Source organism: Acanthaster planci, linkage group LG12 (genome assembly GCF_054643075.1).
Source record: "Acanthaster planci isolate LZ-2023a linkage group LG12, COTS_SCS, whole genome shotgun sequence".
Lineage (NCBI taxonomy): Eukaryota > Metazoa > Echinodermata > Asteroidea > Valvatida > Acanthasteridae > Acanthaster > Acanthaster planci.
Window position 1 is genome coordinate 16,636,503 of NC_141788.1, and position 16,738 is coordinate 16,653,240.

Sequence of the window (16,738 nt, forward strand, 5' to 3'; positions counted from 1 at the left end):
TACACACTATATAACTATTGTTACCTAACACACACCCCCCCAGAAGTCAGTAAAGAATTCCAGAGATTCCGATCAAACAATGACCAACACAAAGGCAGGGGGGTTCTCTCCGTCCCATATCTTGCTGCAAATTTATTTAACAGAGAAACGATGTATGGAGCTGAATAAAAATAGAACACAACGTTTCGACATTTTGCGTCCCCCTTTTCAACGGCAAACAAAGGGCAACGCGCACAACAGTCCAGTGTTATTTTTACTGACCAATCTGTCTAAGCTGGCTGGCACATCCCTGAATGCTTTTTATATGTACTAACATTACCTTTAGGATGTGGGAGGCCCATCGGCGTCAAAAATGCCTACAAATCGAAGGTATTTCGGAGGATGTCTAGCCCGCCCCATGTTGAATTGGGGAATTTTTGGAATAGCACGCTGGTGGGCACACTTTGTGGTTGAGATATCTCAACCTTTATCTTGCCTGAAGCATCTGTTCACGTTTTTAATTTACCTCGTCACCGCTGTGGACTCGCAGGTTTGTTGAAACTGTTACTGATTTTCTGAAGTAATTCAACGCGAAGTGACTTGTCATGAAGATCGTTGCATAGGCGTATATCGATGTGAAAATCACGGCACCGGGGATGAAGCGATACTTTTAGCTTTGTTTGGCTAATAAATAACCGAAAGAGGATTTGATAGTAATCGGTGTTTTCATGGTCAAACCGTCTAAGTGAGCAACCGGCCGGGCCCGATGTCTGGGCAGGGATGTCACGGTGAACTCTAAATTTAATGGAGCCTCTTGAAAGCAGATTGTCACAGAAATCTTCCTTAAAGTGCAGGATAACAATCAAGGTATGATGTTTTTGTCACGAAGATTTGTAAGTCTGAATCGAGGCAAAAGGAAAAGGCGTGTTAAAGGATATTGAAACCGATCAGAAAAAATTCACCGTGGTCGATCCTATAAGAAATGCTTTACTGAAAAATAAGTACAAGTACTGAGGCCCATCCTCTCCAAAATACTTTAAGATGGCTCGGCCCTTCAGTTAAGTTCGGAGCAAAGGTGCGCTGTATAGTGCAAATGTGTCTTTTCCCATTCATGGATGTGTTTTAAAGGTGTTTCTCTCTTTTTTAAATCCTGTACATTACTCCCAGGGAATGAAATTTCTATCGCTTTTCAATTTCATGATTTCCCCAATAATTTAAATGGGATAATAGAAATCGTTTTTAGCTCACGTACAAACAGGATTAGATAAATACTCCAGAAATTAACCACCGTCCGAGGAATTGAGTCATAAACCATGACAACACATGAGGGGAGCAGAGGTCAGCAACGGACCTCAAATACAGTTTTCGACTCTGGACTGTCGTCTTCGTCCAGATCAATCGTTGATATCCATTTCAAACATTTACTGTGTATAGATACGTTAGTGCTAGGAGCTAGACTATTCGCTGCTGCTGGTTGCAACTCCACATCTAGAGCCACGGGTGAGTCTCACTTTGAATTTTACCATTTTCACCCTTTTGACAGCGCGACGTGCCCGTATAGGCTGGAGTACGTAGGCTTCACCGGGGGCGCTTCGGCAGTGCCGTAGCCACGGGGGCCTGGAGAACACGTGTACCCCCGTGCCCCCAGGTGCCCCCCCAAAAAACCCCGGATGAATGGAGATTGAACAAGGCTAACAAAAGCACACCACTGAAAGTTGGTGCCCCCCTTAAGAAAGCTGAAATACAGGATTTCGGCTTTCGTAACTGCAATTTCGCCTTGTTCGCTTGCTATCGTAAGTGTTGTTCAGAAGTTCATTTGCTTTCGTCAATTTGCAATATTTTGTACTTGTTTGAACTGTAGTTCTGACGTTTTTGCTCTTTCCTTCATTCCTAACTTTTATGTATTTTTAAAAATTGATCAGCAATCCCCTTCAGCCGTTGTGCTGGATTCCGCACTAAAACGCACGCGTGTTCATATTGTGGCGGGACAACTAACACCTTTTTGTGGCGGACCAGCAGACTGGCCTGAGCGGAGATAGAATTGACCTGGCCTAAGCCCACAAATATATTTATTTAACCTTACGCAAGAATGAGCGGCTATCCACACGCAAGGGGGGATATCAGTTAACGAACGGTGGACTATGCCTTAGGGGCTGTTCGTTTGGTGGAAGTTTACCACCGCTCTGTGATTAGGTAATTGATCCCAATGCCAATAAAGATTACGATAGATGTCAATAAGTGATACAGGACTGGCTAAATCCCACGATGGTTTATTCAGTGTTAGTGCTCAGTTATCCGTTATATACAACAGCAATTAACTATATACAAAATTATCCTCACGGGCAGGTAGTCCTACGCGATCAACTGCACCACGAACGTGATTAATCAGCCTTATCCTTAACCTACACCAGAATAACCCTCACGGTGATCAGGGTAAACCTCACAGTGATCAGGGTAACCCTCACGATAACCAGGTAACCCTCACAGTGATCAGGGTAACTCTCAAGTCTAAATAAATAATCTACCGATGGCTTATAACTAATAAGTCTTGACCACACAAGCAAATACAATCTTCGTAACTGTACAACACAACGGTGTAGACTTGTATAACAATAATCTATACTGCCTTACGAAGCAACACAGTTCCCAAAACTGCAACAAAGTTTAAGGTGACTTAAATAACCCTCACCCACTTCAAGTTATTACGAAATAACACAGGTAAGTTGATTAAGAAGGCGATTAAAATAGTCCTCACCAGACTCTAACGGAAACCTGCACCCAGTAAACCTCAACGAGGATTAAGCAAGCTCCCGGACCAGGACCGCAACCAACCGTCGCTATGCCAACAAGCATGGAACAACGGCACACAATCCTTCTAGTCTAAGCTTCGCTAATTCCCCAATTAACTGGTTCACACGGGTTCCCTAACCCTATAATCTACCACTTCTTAAATAAACGAGACTGTCTAACGATTTCCTAATCTTCAAAGAGATCTGATATAATCGGCAGCTCCGGCAACTGAGAACAAGCACCCCACTAACCGATCGCACCAGGTACACTTGAGGTAGATCCCCAACCACCAGCGGTCGTACGTCAGATTTACACTCGAAACTCAGAACACAACACAACTCCACAGAGCTCTGGTTAGCACGCTGCCATCTTGAGAAGTCTCGGCAACCCACGCAGCCAGCGCCTCTGATTGGTTGCTGCGCGCATGTTTAATGCATGATTAGATGGCCCGAATTATTAATGACCCAGACTAAACACAAGTCTGCGCAGCTACCCTGTTTCGCCACAATATGCAGCAAATGAAAATCACATGCCACCATGTTCCTTTTTTCTAAATTTTCTCATTGCTTGCTTTAATTTACTTTTCATTATTTCTGGCCGGTAATGAAGTAAAGACTTAAATAACATATGTAAAGCTTGAATACAAGGTAGTTTCCAGGGATATAATTACTTATAAGTTATAAACAGTGTTCCAACGTGTATTTCTTTGTGTGACAAAAAGTCACACGCTCCCGCATTTACGTTAGGTTAAAAACTGTTGTCTCATTTGAGGGTTGAATCATTGATTGCATTAATTTTCGAAGAATTAACATTAGACAAAATTCAAACTTGTATAGCTTTCACTCCTGTTTACAGGCATGATATTGAACTAGTATGCACGATCACGTGAACACGCAGCTGCCTGTCGTGTCTCTGCCCAATTATTAAGTACAGTTGGACATACTGAACTGTATCGGCACAATTGGGATGAGTGTCCAGAGTTGGGCCTAGTGCCCAAAGCAGATTTAAATGGTGGTCAAAGTTGGGACGTGGCCCGGGTCTTGCAGAGCAGAGACCATCTACCCATGATGCCGCAAGTGGGGCAAGAGGGATGCTGTCCCCTCTTGGGATACAAATGAAGAATAATAATGGGAAAGGAAGAGAATTGTTTTTATAAAATAGATACATGTATAAGGGGATAAAAGAAACCAACAATTTGCTTTTGAACAGAAATCTCAAAATTGAACCCCTTCGCTATTTGTTCATTATTTTAGCCAATAAAGGTTTTACCCCTAATAGTGCCCTCCCCCTCCCGCGGAAAAAAATTCCGGCGGCCGTGCATCCACCTTTTTTTCTAAAAAGCCTTGTGCGAGTAAAATTTGAATAAAATCTGGTAAAGGCACTTTTGCTACACCTTGTGATTCGGGCAAGCGATTGCCTAGTTACGTAAGAAATGCCTTTCAAGAATACCCTTTTTCACTGGATAAGAAGGGCACAAACCATAAGGCACCAGCCCATTCCAGAGATGATGGTTGCTGTGCAAAGGCTTGCCCAGAATCACGAGGTATGGCAACAGTGTTTTTAGTCTTGGGGAATTCAACTTATGTTTATGTGCAATCAGATAATTTAACGTACAAGATTTTATTCTGAATTAACTCTCAAAGGCTTATTGTGCACCATTAGTATGGATAGCTACGATTGCCACTCGTTCACGCTTTGGTGGTATAGCCAGGTACCCATTGGTCATATGACGCATGATATGCAGCAAGGGGGGGGGCTCCCCCATTCTTGTGTCTTCTTTTGTGTTGATGGAATCTTTGGCATTCCTTTCAGATTTCTGACAGGGTGTCATAGGCACAATAGCCTTAAGATATACAGCTTGTGCATCTTTACTGCATATCGTGCTGGGTATACCATCGGTGTTAATTTATGACGTGGGCGTTCATATTTATTAAAAAGAAATAGGATTCATATTTGTGGTGTTTGCGATAGTTTCGTGGTCGAGATCGTTACAACTTTGTGGTAATTATTGGTGATTATTTAATGATTACTGATTATGTTTTATACAGACGACCAGTAATGTTATGAATCATAACTCGCAGAAACTATAACCGCTGCATACAAAAAGGTCAATTACAATACACCCTCTACCTCTGTCGTAAAATATCGTAGACAACCTTAGGAAGTCCTTCCCCTTTGATTTTTCAACCCACACAGTAATATGCATGAAAACAAATTGAGCTGAATATTCACTGCATGTTTCCTAACTATAACATTTGTCCGGTAATGTAATATTTAACAGTCGTTAATGTACATTCACATTGTAATGGACGAATAATATTGTATGATTGACAATAACAGTATCTATTTTATTCTACAGCGCACCAAGATGGCTTCCTCGTTTTTACGGCGCACGTATTTGGCTCAGTTTTTCTCGCGAGTGTCGACACCTAGATATGCCTTTTGCATGAATGGTCTCGGAAATACACGGAGCACACTGCATTCACTGAGCAAGGAAAATGCCAGCCAGCCACTGTTCTTTTGTCACTCTCGTGACCAGCAGGATGCTTTGTGGAAGGCCTCTGCCAAGCTTTACTGCACCCAAGCATCACAGGTGTTCGTCACTATTCCACCGCAGCCACTAACCAGTACAGCGTCACCCGCTGACCCTGGCAAGAATGACTTCAAAAAGCTGACCAACGTGGAGGTAGACACCGAGAAGAAGCAACTCCTTGTTTCCTGGGAAGGTGGCGCTGAAAGCCAGGCCTTTCCATTCGTCTGGCTTCGGGACAATTGTCACTGTCCAGATTGTTTCCACCCTACTGCTTTGGGCCGCTTACCAAGCGCGCAGATAGTGGAGGTCGACGTTGTGGCTAACTCCGCTGAATTATCTTCCGACGGGACAAAGTTAATTGTCCAATGGGACGACAGTCACAAGAGCCAATTTACTACTGATTGGCTGAGATATTATCGCTTTGATAAATCCCCGGATGACCAGCTATTCAATCCAGAGATGATTTTCTTGGGTGCTGACGTCTTCCCAAAGTGCTTTGATTTTGGTGAGGTGCTAACGGACGACCAAGTCCTATACGGCTGGCTGAACGAGGTGATGGCTCGAGGGATTGCTGTGGTGAAAAGTGCCCCAGCAGAACTCGGGCAGCTGCACAAGCTGGCAGGACGGGTGGCCTATCTTCGATCTACTATTTACGGGTTCGTTTCACACCAATTCGAAATCTCATATTTGCTCTTTGCCAGGAAAAGCTGTATAAGTTGGAACAAAATCAGCACGTTTGAAACATTACACAGTAATTTCAAATGTTCATAAGCAATCTCAAAGAATCAATTAACTCCTCTGTTAAATGATGCAGAGTTCAAGAATCGACGTTTCCCTCTGCAGGGTAACTTGCCAAGTAAAGAGTAAAGATGATCCAAACAGCGTTGGCTACACGTCAGGTGCGCTTGCACTGCACACTGATTACGCTTACTACATGCATGAGCCAGGGGTAAGTTTCACACTACATGTGTTACCAAAGCCTTTGTTACTCAAAAGGCTCTGTTTATCCCGAAATCGTCGATAAATTCTTAGTTATCCATCAGTTATTTTACTTGGGTGAAAATTTACAAATGGAGACTTCCTTTTAACTTGCCAGTGCGATTTGTGCTGAGATATTCTCATAATGAGTACACCATCCCCAAGCTGAGAACTCGAAGTGAACGTCTGCCCTTTCGTTCATATACTGCGTGGTGTCATTTTGTTTTTCGTGTTGGGACTTGCTACCAATCAGTTTGTATTCAGATACACAAGTAAGGTGTTTTCCCATCAGGAACCTTGGTTATAATAAACTGACTCCCTTAAGATTGCTTAGCAAAATCCCAGCCCAGGGTAACAAGAGTTGCCAATGCATCATTGGACAGCTGTGAAAGGTTTGTCGCCAGTTTGCTCATAACTTGTTCGACAGAAAGGAACGTTTCGTTTTTAGTGGCTACTATATGTGCCGTTACACACAATAGTAGAGCTTCAGTCGAGATTTCTTGTCTGACAGTTCGTAATGCTGCACTGCATCGAGCATTCCAAGGGGGAAGGTGGCGAAAACCTCATTTCGGACGGCTTCAAGGTCGCCATGGATCTCAAGGAAATTGACCCGGAAGCATTCCGTCTCCTAACGACCTACCAGTTTGAATATTCTGACAAGGGAACAGACCATTTTGGACGTTTCTACCTACACGGCAGACACCCTGTTATCAGGTAACCTTCACTTGAGCAAGTGTGAGGGCGGTTTCCGACTGTGTGTACTTCATGGACCATGGGTGGTGAAGAAAAAGGAGCATTAGCTTTTACTACCATTTTGAAGCATTTAGGCCTACTCGTGTTTGTATGAATAATAATGAAGAAAACACTTTTACTTTAACGCAATTTTTTACTCTTTAAGCTCATGCTTGACAATAAGCAGTTGCTTCATTTTGTATGAATAAAAATGAGTAAGTTCTACAGAATTGTAGTATTTACTTGACATTTTTCAAGACTGGGTCAGGGCAAGCTTGAAAACGAGGAGCATTTACTAATGTTCAAAATAGCAGTGTTCATGAATGCCATTCGATAGGAAAAGCTGTATGCCTTTCGGAGGGAATCTCAAGAAACCAGATGCAGGCAGTTGTACCGATTTGAGAGTGGCAGAGCAAATTTCTTCATCAAGGTTTTTGCGATCAAAATTACTGCCATCGTGCTTATCTGCCATGCTGAGGTCTCAAGATACGGCACTGTGCTGCACTATGTGTGTCTGTACGTGCAGACAATGGAAGTTCTATTGTGCAAAACCGTATGGCTGTGAAGTCAGCCACAAGCATAAAGCATTTGCTACTATTTGTACAAGCAGATGCTGAACAGTAAAAGAAACATTTTATTCATACAAATTCAAACAATTGCTTATTCTAATGCTTTTACTTATCAGTAAATGCTTTTTCTGTTTGCTTGAACTTCATAGCATTTGCTTGAACTTCATAGCATTTGCTAGTTTTTATTCATACGACCCGTTGCCCCAGTTCCTGTTTGAAAATGGATTGGTCCAAACCATTCATCGTTTGGGCAACTTAAGTCGAAATAAAGTTTTGGAGTAATCGTCACTTGACCTTGCCCACTGCTGATTTGAACTTGCCCGCTGACAGCAGAACTACTTCCCAAATCTGTTTTCTTCGCCGGAGCGCCGTTAACATATTTGTAACACACGGGTCTATGGGAAATGGCTGCTCATTATATTATAATAGAGGTTATAGAGTTTGATGGATTACACATGTAGGCCTACAGTACATGAACGTGCACACATAAATCACGACAGACCGGTCAACAGAGAGCCGAAATTGATCAAACTAACAAAGGACAATTCGCAATAGCTTATACAGAACGGGGTAACCTCTTTCAAACACTCTTTCAATAATCAAGATATGCAGCATGTGTGGAAAAACTGGAGAACAGTTCAGATTTTCGAGTTTAATTAAAATACCCCTTTTTACAATATGTAACATACATAGACATTTTTCATCCCGTTTCCTCCAAAATGCCACTTATGATTAACAAGAAACACATCCCAAATTGAAATCTGAAGCCTGATTAAATTTCTCTGGTATAAATTCAGCAAACTTTCACACAATGCAGAAAATATCCAGAGATTGATTTCGGTATACGTGTAGTCGTTTGCTGACTGGCGTCGTCATTTTAACAAGCAACAGAAAGTGACCACGACTTTGCCGAATTTTTGCGCATGCGCTTAAACCATGGCGCTATTATACACAAACTAAGTGGAAAGGGAGAACATACGTGCTTTATTGCTGTACTCCGTTGGCTTTCCACCAAGCAAAGTCAAACAGTGGAAGAATCAACCCCCAGGTTAGCTTTCGGGCTACCGCGCAAATTCCAGGAAGTATTGGTCCAAATCACATTGTCTATTGTGCGCCAAAGTCTGAGATATCTCAAGAATTCTATTCTCTGACAGGCTTAACGAACGTGGTAACATCGAGGCCATTATCCTCAGCAACCACAGCCGGGACCCCATGCTCCGAGTTCCCGTTGACCAGGTGCTGCCTATTTACCGCGCCCTTGATAAATACTTCAAGATGCTCCAGCAACCGGAAAACGTACTCAAGTACAAAATGCAGAAAGGTACAGAATAACATTGTCATTCAAACATTTCCTAAACTGTACTTTTAAGGTGTTTTACACTCATTATGAGGAGACAGGTTTGGCCAGCTTTCTGAAATCCCTACGAAAGTGTCCACAGAAAGCAGGATTTGATCGGGCTGACAACATCTGCAAAACATGTGCCGACGGAAAGTGAAGAAGCTGTGAGAGAAAATGATGTTGAGATGTGGCGCCTTGTACATTTTCAATGGGCCGCTCGAGCTTGTCGCCTCCACTTGCCGTTTATGCGTACGCACACACAAATAAGACTGGTCTATCTTGGTGAACTGGTCTATGTGCACTCTTGCATTCTGGCTCACATAGCATTTTGCATGTACATGTATTTCGTACTGGCAGTTATACGTTATAAAACCATTATAACGAAAGACAGAGTGGGGTGGAAAGAACGGAAGAAAGCGTCAGATCAAATAACGCAGCAACGGAGTTTTGCTGATGCAAATACCGTGCAACAAGCTCCTACACGCCAAAAATAAATGATCTAGGTATCGTACGGCAGGTAGTTTAACATGTCACCCCCTCCAACCGATCCACCTGCCAATCGTCGTCAGATCCAAAAGACTCAAACGTTGTACACTGCATAGGTACATGTTCACGTACTGAGACGCAGAACCTTGAAAACAAAATCTACTGCTCTGTACTATAGGTCCCCTACCCTCAACCATGTATTGCTGAGATGGTGCGGAAAATGCCATGTATTTGTTAGTATCGTCGACGTGATGTGGATGTACTGTTGTATGTAACAGCATCCCTACAACAGTTTCACACCCACGCTGTCCAGTTAGTATTTCAAGGTCAAGGCAATAACAGGCGTACCTCTTTTTTCATGAAAGCGCTACTAAGCAGACTAAGCAGGGTTTTTTTGATAGACTGAAGTGTGCTTCAAAGTCTACTGCGTGTTAAAAGCGAGACAAATGGACCTCATCATGATCATTTTTGTGAGGGGTTAAACTTAAAAGACCCGAATTGGTAGATCCTGTACATGGGGAAGCCATTTGTGATTGTGTTCCCGGAATTTTATATCTTATTCAATGTATTAAATATGTTACATGGGGTGGTACCAGACAGACTATGTTGATTTCTAAACCTTTATTTTTTTTAATATAGCATAAACATTTAGATTATAAATAATAACAAATTCTAAGTTGTTTCATCAGCATAATTGGCGTTAATTGTTATCAAGCTTATTGAATTGAACTTGCTATAGTGTGTTAAAAAAAGGAAACCTAGATTAATTTCTTTATTTCTTGGACATCCGTAAATATTTTGGAAATTCGCAACCCCTGTTTATTAACTAATGATGTCCTCTTTCGTATGACACCAAGATATCCAATTTAATGGTCTTGCACCAGATTCACAGCAGCCTATCTAACTGCGACAGTTCCCAGCCCATGTGGGTCTCTTTGTGGCAGCTCACGGAAAGCCCTGATGTTCTTCGTCGGCCTGAACGACCCTTGTTTAGATCCAAGCTTCTTTACCCGGCCAAAACATCTATCTGGTGCAAGACCAGTTCTGACATGGTTGATTGAACTGCTTCGTGCTTAGTCATTTGTGACAGTAAATTGGATTTCTTGGTGTCATAAGAAAGAGGACATCATTAGTTAATAAATGGTGGTTGCCAATTTCCAAAATATTTAGCCATGTCCAAGAAAGGAAGAAATAAATCTCGGTTTTCCCAAACACACTGTAATAGTAACTTCCTAAATTGATTGTGAAAAGCAGGTTATTCGTGATATATTATCGTTACTGAATGGGATTCGGATTCATTTTTATCTTTTCGGTTTCTTTTATATTTTATATTTTTTCTTTTACATTTTCGGTTCCAGGAGACATCCTGACGTTCAACAACAAGCGGATGTTGCACGGTCGCAGTTCCTTCAAGTTGATTGAGAACGGTAACCGCCATCTTGAATTAGGCTATCTGGAATGGGATGAGATCTATTCTCGCCTGCGCGCGCTCGCAATGACGTTTGGAAACCCTACAAACAAGTAAAACAGCTCGCATAAAGCGGAAAAACTTATTACCCCAGGACGGGTACTTGTGACCTCCGAAAAAGTTTCAGAGACGAATACTAATTTGAACACCAGTTAAATATCTGATTATTACACCTTGTTTATTGTTTATAAAAACAATTATCCAACTGATGAAAATAAATTACAAAGTCTTCGAAGTTTATGAGGAATTTCATTTGTTCTCATTTGATCGAACAAAAAGTAAAGGTTCATATCTTTTTGTTAAAATTAAAAGTGCCGTTAGGAGACATATTTAGAAGCTGATCTACTTACTCTATTTGTTGATAGTGTGTAGTGTTTGATTGTTGTGGAACTGGACATATAATACTTAGCTCTCAAACACGCTAACAAACGATACTGTTTAACTAATCTGGTGCTGGATTAATTCAAAAGTAAGTTAATCCAAGAGCTTGGAAACAGTAAAACTTACGGAATATCAGTAACAAACAAGCATACAAGACAAGAAGAGCAAGAAAAACAAGAACGCGCTTAATTAAAGACTTTTTTCTAATGCTAAACACTTTGATGCTATTAGTTTGGAAACATGTTTCAAAAACTAATGTGTTTAGGATATTGATTAATAGTGTACAGTGTTTATACTTTGAGAATTGGACATGTAAAATTTAATTAACTCTGAAACATGATAAAACTATATTATTTATCTATCAGTTGTTCATTGATAGATATGCTGTTTCACCATGTACAATCGCATGGTGCTGTCGCAAACCTATTACTTGCCACCCCCATCACGAAAAAAAACATCAAATCTCATCTAGTATGAAAAGTAACATCTGATTCCTTAGTAGAGGTTACAGATACGTGTATTATGTACCTACATGTAAATTGCTTGAGCGTTTCGACTCACATATACATAGACTATTAGTACTAAGAAAAATATAAAAATGCATATTGGATTTTTCCTCTGTGGTCTATGTTTAAGTTATAGCAAACTTGTCAAAAAGACCCATCTGTCCTTGAACAAAATAGCCCTTGGTCTCAATAAATTCGATCGATATTAAAACACACTGGTCTATCATTGTTGGAAACGACTTGCTTTCTGCTGTACGTTAGAATTGAGTAGCCTCTCTAACCAGCTATTTGTACCTGCACCGATTAATTTGCTCTAACTTGGCTGGCCATGGTGAGCTAGTGTATTTGTGACGAAAAGCAGTATTGTACCCCTTGTTCCTTGGGCGAATTTAATACATTTATGACGAAGTTCCTTTCTTGAGCTAATAAAACACACGTATACATGTAGTACTTCTTCCGCTTTAGTTTGTAGTGATTCATCTCTGGTCTTAGGTAGTGTCACCGCTGGGTTCTTTTTTGCCGATCTGCTCCCGTTTCGCTGTCGTATACGCAGTTCCGGTTCTGTCCTACGAGTCTTTTTCACACCGCACCTATCACTACATTCGACATGCGGCGGTTCATGAGATGCGACGGTTACATGTAGCTCACATATGTGTATACGTGCAACCGAGGCCTTTGCACTGCGAGTGTTCGGATGGCAAATAGACCTCGGTTGCAGAAATTAACACCTTCTGCTCTTTACTTTGTCTAGGTCTTCAATCCCTGAAAACTGAATTATTTCGCCCGCGAGGATATACGTAGTCTGGAAATGAAAGTTATCAGTTGAGTTTTGGTCGTTAGGCAAACGCGTCCAGTCAAGAAGATAATCGTGCCATCTCAAAAAGAGTTTTGGACCAAAATCACCGTTTTGCTCACTATTTCACCTTTTCTCATCACGAAATACGTTTACTTAGAAAGTGACCTAATCCTACCATGAAAATAACTTTTGTCTCGTTTTATTTCCCCCAAACTGGAAGACGTATATTAAGAAATAAAACTGCTACTTCTATGAACCAATTCATATAGCCCTTATTACGTCTCAAAATAACCCCTCCAATCGGGCATGCGTAGATGAAACAGTGTATTTATAGCACACCACCGACAATTCTGTAAGTCACGCAAACGTAAATCTGCGTCGTGCGTAAACCCATCTACAACGTTCCTTATTCATATCGCCCAAATAGTGGGATTTCAGGGGCTAAGATTGGGTGAGGAGCGGGAACCAATATGACGCGGCAAGATCGTAGGGGAACGAGGCTACAACCAGGAGTAAGTCAAGGAACGCGCACAGCCATTCTCGTCGAAGTTGCCGCATGACGACTGGCATATGTCATAGAGCTATATATAAAAATAATTAATAAATATTATTCTATTTACACGACTCGAAGTATTTAATATCTGAATATTATCAATTCATTGCAATGGTTGTTTTCTTCCATCAAAAAGCTAACAGGCTCACCTCCAGTGGGTTTATTTATTTCCATTCCTTTCTAAACTTTTAATGTTACACAAGAAAAATGCAAAGTGTAAACACCCTGACACAGGACTCTTTGAAAACGGCTTGTCTTGAAGCACAGAAGAAAAGTGTTTACTCCTTACTGGCAGCCATTGACACAAGTCCAGAGTCAGCGGTTCGCAACTGTTGCATTCCTAGCGTTTACTTTGCTAGAAAAACTGCCTGTATTGCGGATCAACCGTCCACTAATTCAAGTGAGAATTTCTGGCCGGTTCATTAGCATTAAAAGTGCCCCCACAGTATCTTTTGAAAAAGGACATTGTGTAAATCTTTGCCAGAATCAACTCCCTGGGTCTTTGGACTTTCATCTGAGAGCAGAATGGCTAAAAAATACGGTGGAAAAATGGTCTTAAGTGCCCAAGAAAGGTAAGGGTTGTCACGTGAAAAATGGCAACAAGCAGACTTCGGAAAAATCCCTTTTCGGGGGGTAATTTTGTTTGGTGGGAATAACTCAACATGTCATCGGTTAACCCACTGAAAATTAAAAAGAAAGTGGAAGATTAGGGACCATAAAATAATTTAACGTTTGTTTCAGATGCCTCAGGGATGTTGGTACGCATGTTACTGGACCCCGAACAATGCTGATTTTACACTGTTTTCAATGGGGCTTGAATTAGTGGACTACACCCCTAACATTACGAGGAAAGACATTTCTGGAACTGGAGTGTCGATCGCACACCTTCACCAAAAGAGGGTGCTATAACGAATTTACGCCGCTGCAGTATTCATTGCAACTTGGGCTGATAAACCCATCTTTTTGTGGTGGTAAGACTTGAAGCAAGGCTACTTTTTATTTCGCACGTCACTCAAAGTACATTGTAGTCTTCATAAGACTTAACGTAGTCCTAGCGTACTCTCAGTCTACTTCACTAAATTACATTCTGGCCGTCATTCAAGAACCTGGTTTTTGTAAAATCAAGTTTTAAATTTACAAGCTTGTAATTTTTTTTACCAAATTCATTGAACTGAGTGTGCTTTAGCCTTGTATAAATTTGCATACGATTAACTTTGTAGTGTAGGTTTAGTTCCCTGTCTTTAAAACCCGATGCGTTTTGAAGATATTTCTCTCCAAAGACAGTCACCCCTCAAAAGCGTCACGAGGCCCATCGCTATTTTGAAAATTGATGCCTACACTCCATTGCAAAATTGAGTGATTTGGAGGACCCTGTTTCTTCTGATACTTTCAGAAATACAAGCTGGCAGTCCTGCTGGTAGATTCCACACTATTTCTCTACAAACCATCGAGTCCATGTGATACGAAATGCTCTAATAGCAGAGAATTTGACAGCCTACAAATTGCGATTTAGTCCACGCAGGCAATTTGGGCCTATTTACTGGCCTGCAATCTTTAAGGTTAATGAAATTGACTATAAATAACCTACAGTGCAACCACTACACAGGGCCACAGTGTCCAGGGCCTGTATTCATCATAAACCGTTCATCCGATCGTTTTGGCAATGTTTAGTTGACTGGTCCCCGTCGCAGTGATGGATAGGATATATGGACCGGTAGCTAGCTCGGATTATATTTGAACCGTGATAATTTGAAACTGTAATGCTTGAACCCATGAGCCAATCATATCGTTCGCATTTACCTTACGTGTCACGCAAACATTAAATAATTTGCAATACATGTACTGCATGGCTTCGTGGTTTAGCCCTCATTCTCACGGTATTTTAGTATAGTGTTGCGCACCCGCAAATGTTGTTGGAATTCTGGCGCCCCCTAGTAGTTTTACTCGTTCTCGTACCTTGCATGCTAATATTCAGAAACCTCATACTTTATAACTGTCAGTCATTCACCAAAGATGACCGGGTAAGCACTATCACACACCCGGCTCTATACTTTGTACACGTGACTTCTTATTGTGTATTTTCCTTTTTTTACACACGACACTTAGATTCTTACACATGACTCTAGCAGGAAGTCATGTGACCCTTTAAGATGGAAGATTCTCATTGGTTGAGCTGTTCAGTGACACTCCTACTTTATTAATTCCTAAGCCTCTAGAATCCTATAAATAGAGCAGATTTCCCTAGATCGTCGGTCAGGTGCGGCTGACCTACCCTTGTTGCGAGAGCGAAACGTATACGTAGTCCGGCGGTTGGACCCTTTCCGAGAGAAGTTCGATAGTAACCATTCTTATGGCGAAGAAATGTAACCATATGAATGTCCAGCTAGTTTAGCTTGGACCGATGCGAGAGCGGTACGAACTGCCCAGGGTGGTAGTGAGAGTCGTAGCGGCCCATCACCGCTACGTCCGAACAGATTGCCGGCGAGATACCCCCGTGTCCGTCGCCACCCTTGTCCTGCTAACTAGCCCCAGTCCTCCCCGTTTCTACGCTGAGCATTCACGCTGTTCAACCTGCCGAAAAGCATCAGGGAGCGGCTTCAGCACCCAAAGCGACGGCAACGCAGGAGTTCGTCACGCAGAAGCAGATGAAGCAGTTTTATGACAACCTCGACCGCCGATTAAATGGTATAGTCAAGTTGATCAAAGGAAACGGGTCTGGCGAAAAGCCAAAAGCTGGATCCAAACCTGCTGACAGAAACGATGGTAAAAGCAAATCTGACCCCACTTGCTTCAAGTGTGGTGAACCAGGCCACTTCGCTTACAAGTGTCCTGAGCTGGTAGCTAAGGAGACCGTCGGAAAACTAACTGGGACCGTGCCGTCTGGCTTGGTAACGGTCCCACCCCCGAACACATAATCAGAATGGCCCGACAGCCATTCTGGGGCATATCTGCATTTTTGCAGGTGCAAATCAACGGTACAGAGACCGAACTCTTAGTCGAGGCAGGAGCAGCAGTGACTGTAGTTTTGTCAGATCTTTTCAACAGTATTCCTGACGAAAAGAGACCTGATCTTAAGCCCCCCCCCGAGCCCTTGAAACTGCAGACCGCAAACAATGAACATATTGCTATCCAAGGCGTGGCCACAATCGACTTGGCCCTCGGACAGCAACGTTTCCAGTGGGACGCTTATGTCGCTCCCATTGGAGACGAAGGAATTCTCGGCTATAATTTCCTATAATTTCTATGACTGCGTGAAGCACGAGGCAGCATACGAATTGCCGGTAACCGGTTCAAGTGGACGATCAAGGAACAAGCATAATACTGTTTTACCCACTATTTACTTATTTCACTGTGGGAGTACCCATACCGATGCAAAGTTAGTTTCTCGTTCCTCGTTTGACGTTCAACATTCAGCGATGAACAAATAACTGTTCCATATTCGAACGTTGAATAAGTAACCGTTTGACATTCAAAAAAACGCACCGCGAACGTCCACTTCCATTCACATGTACGCAAATTACATTGTACGAGCCTTTTCACAATAATGTATAAACAAACAACTCTCTCCCTCAAAGGGAACCTTGGGCGTAGGGTTCTTCGGGGCCAAACGGGTAACCGGTCAAAGAAG

The 16,738-nt window shown here is 42.0% G+C and overlaps 1 protein-coding gene across 5 annotated transcripts; it reads left to right on the forward strand.

The window, feature by feature from the left end:
• The first annotated feature begins 271 nt into the window (after positions 1–271).
• On the forward strand, positions 272–12,211 carry LOC110978522 (gamma-butyrobetaine dioxygenase-like). Of its 5 annotated transcripts, none has more exons than XM_022233581.2 (7): positions 272–846; positions 1,414–1,479; positions 5,129–5,958; positions 6,146–6,251; positions 6,792–6,994; positions 8,736–8,902; positions 10,765–12,211. In XM_022233581.2, exons 3-7 carry the CDS (start codon positions 5,138–5,140, stop codon positions 10,929–10,931), a joined length of 1,464 nt encoding a protein of 487 aa, XP_022089273.2. In that variant the 5' UTR covers positions 272–846; positions 1,414–1,479; positions 5,129–5,137; the 3' UTR covers positions 10,932–12,211. The 5 variants fall into 5 exon arrangements, with proteins under 5 accessions (XP_022089273.2, XP_087000615.1, XP_022089274.2 ...); XM_087144489.1 differs by lacking the exon at positions 1,414–1,479 and adding an exon at positions 1,523–1,772; XM_022233582.2 differs by having other exon boundaries at positions 272–529.
• Positions 12,212–16,738: the final 4,527 nt, after the last annotated feature.

What these genes read in the sequence shown, in the direction of transcription:
- LOC110978522 (XM_022233580.2), top strand. Translation starts at nt 4,274, where the DNA reads ATGATGGTTGCTGTGCAAAGGCTTGCCCAGAATCACGAG. An exon ending in ACTACATGCATGAGCCAGGG is followed by an intron (nt 6,252 to 6,791) that starts GTAAGTTTCACA and finishes CTTGTCTGACAG; the next exon opens with TTCGTAATGCTGCACTGCAT. An exon ending in CAAGTACAAAATGCAGAAAG is followed by an intron (nt 8,903 to 10,764) that starts GTACAGAATAAC and finishes TTTCGGTTCCAG; the next exon opens with GAGACATCCTGACGTTCAAC.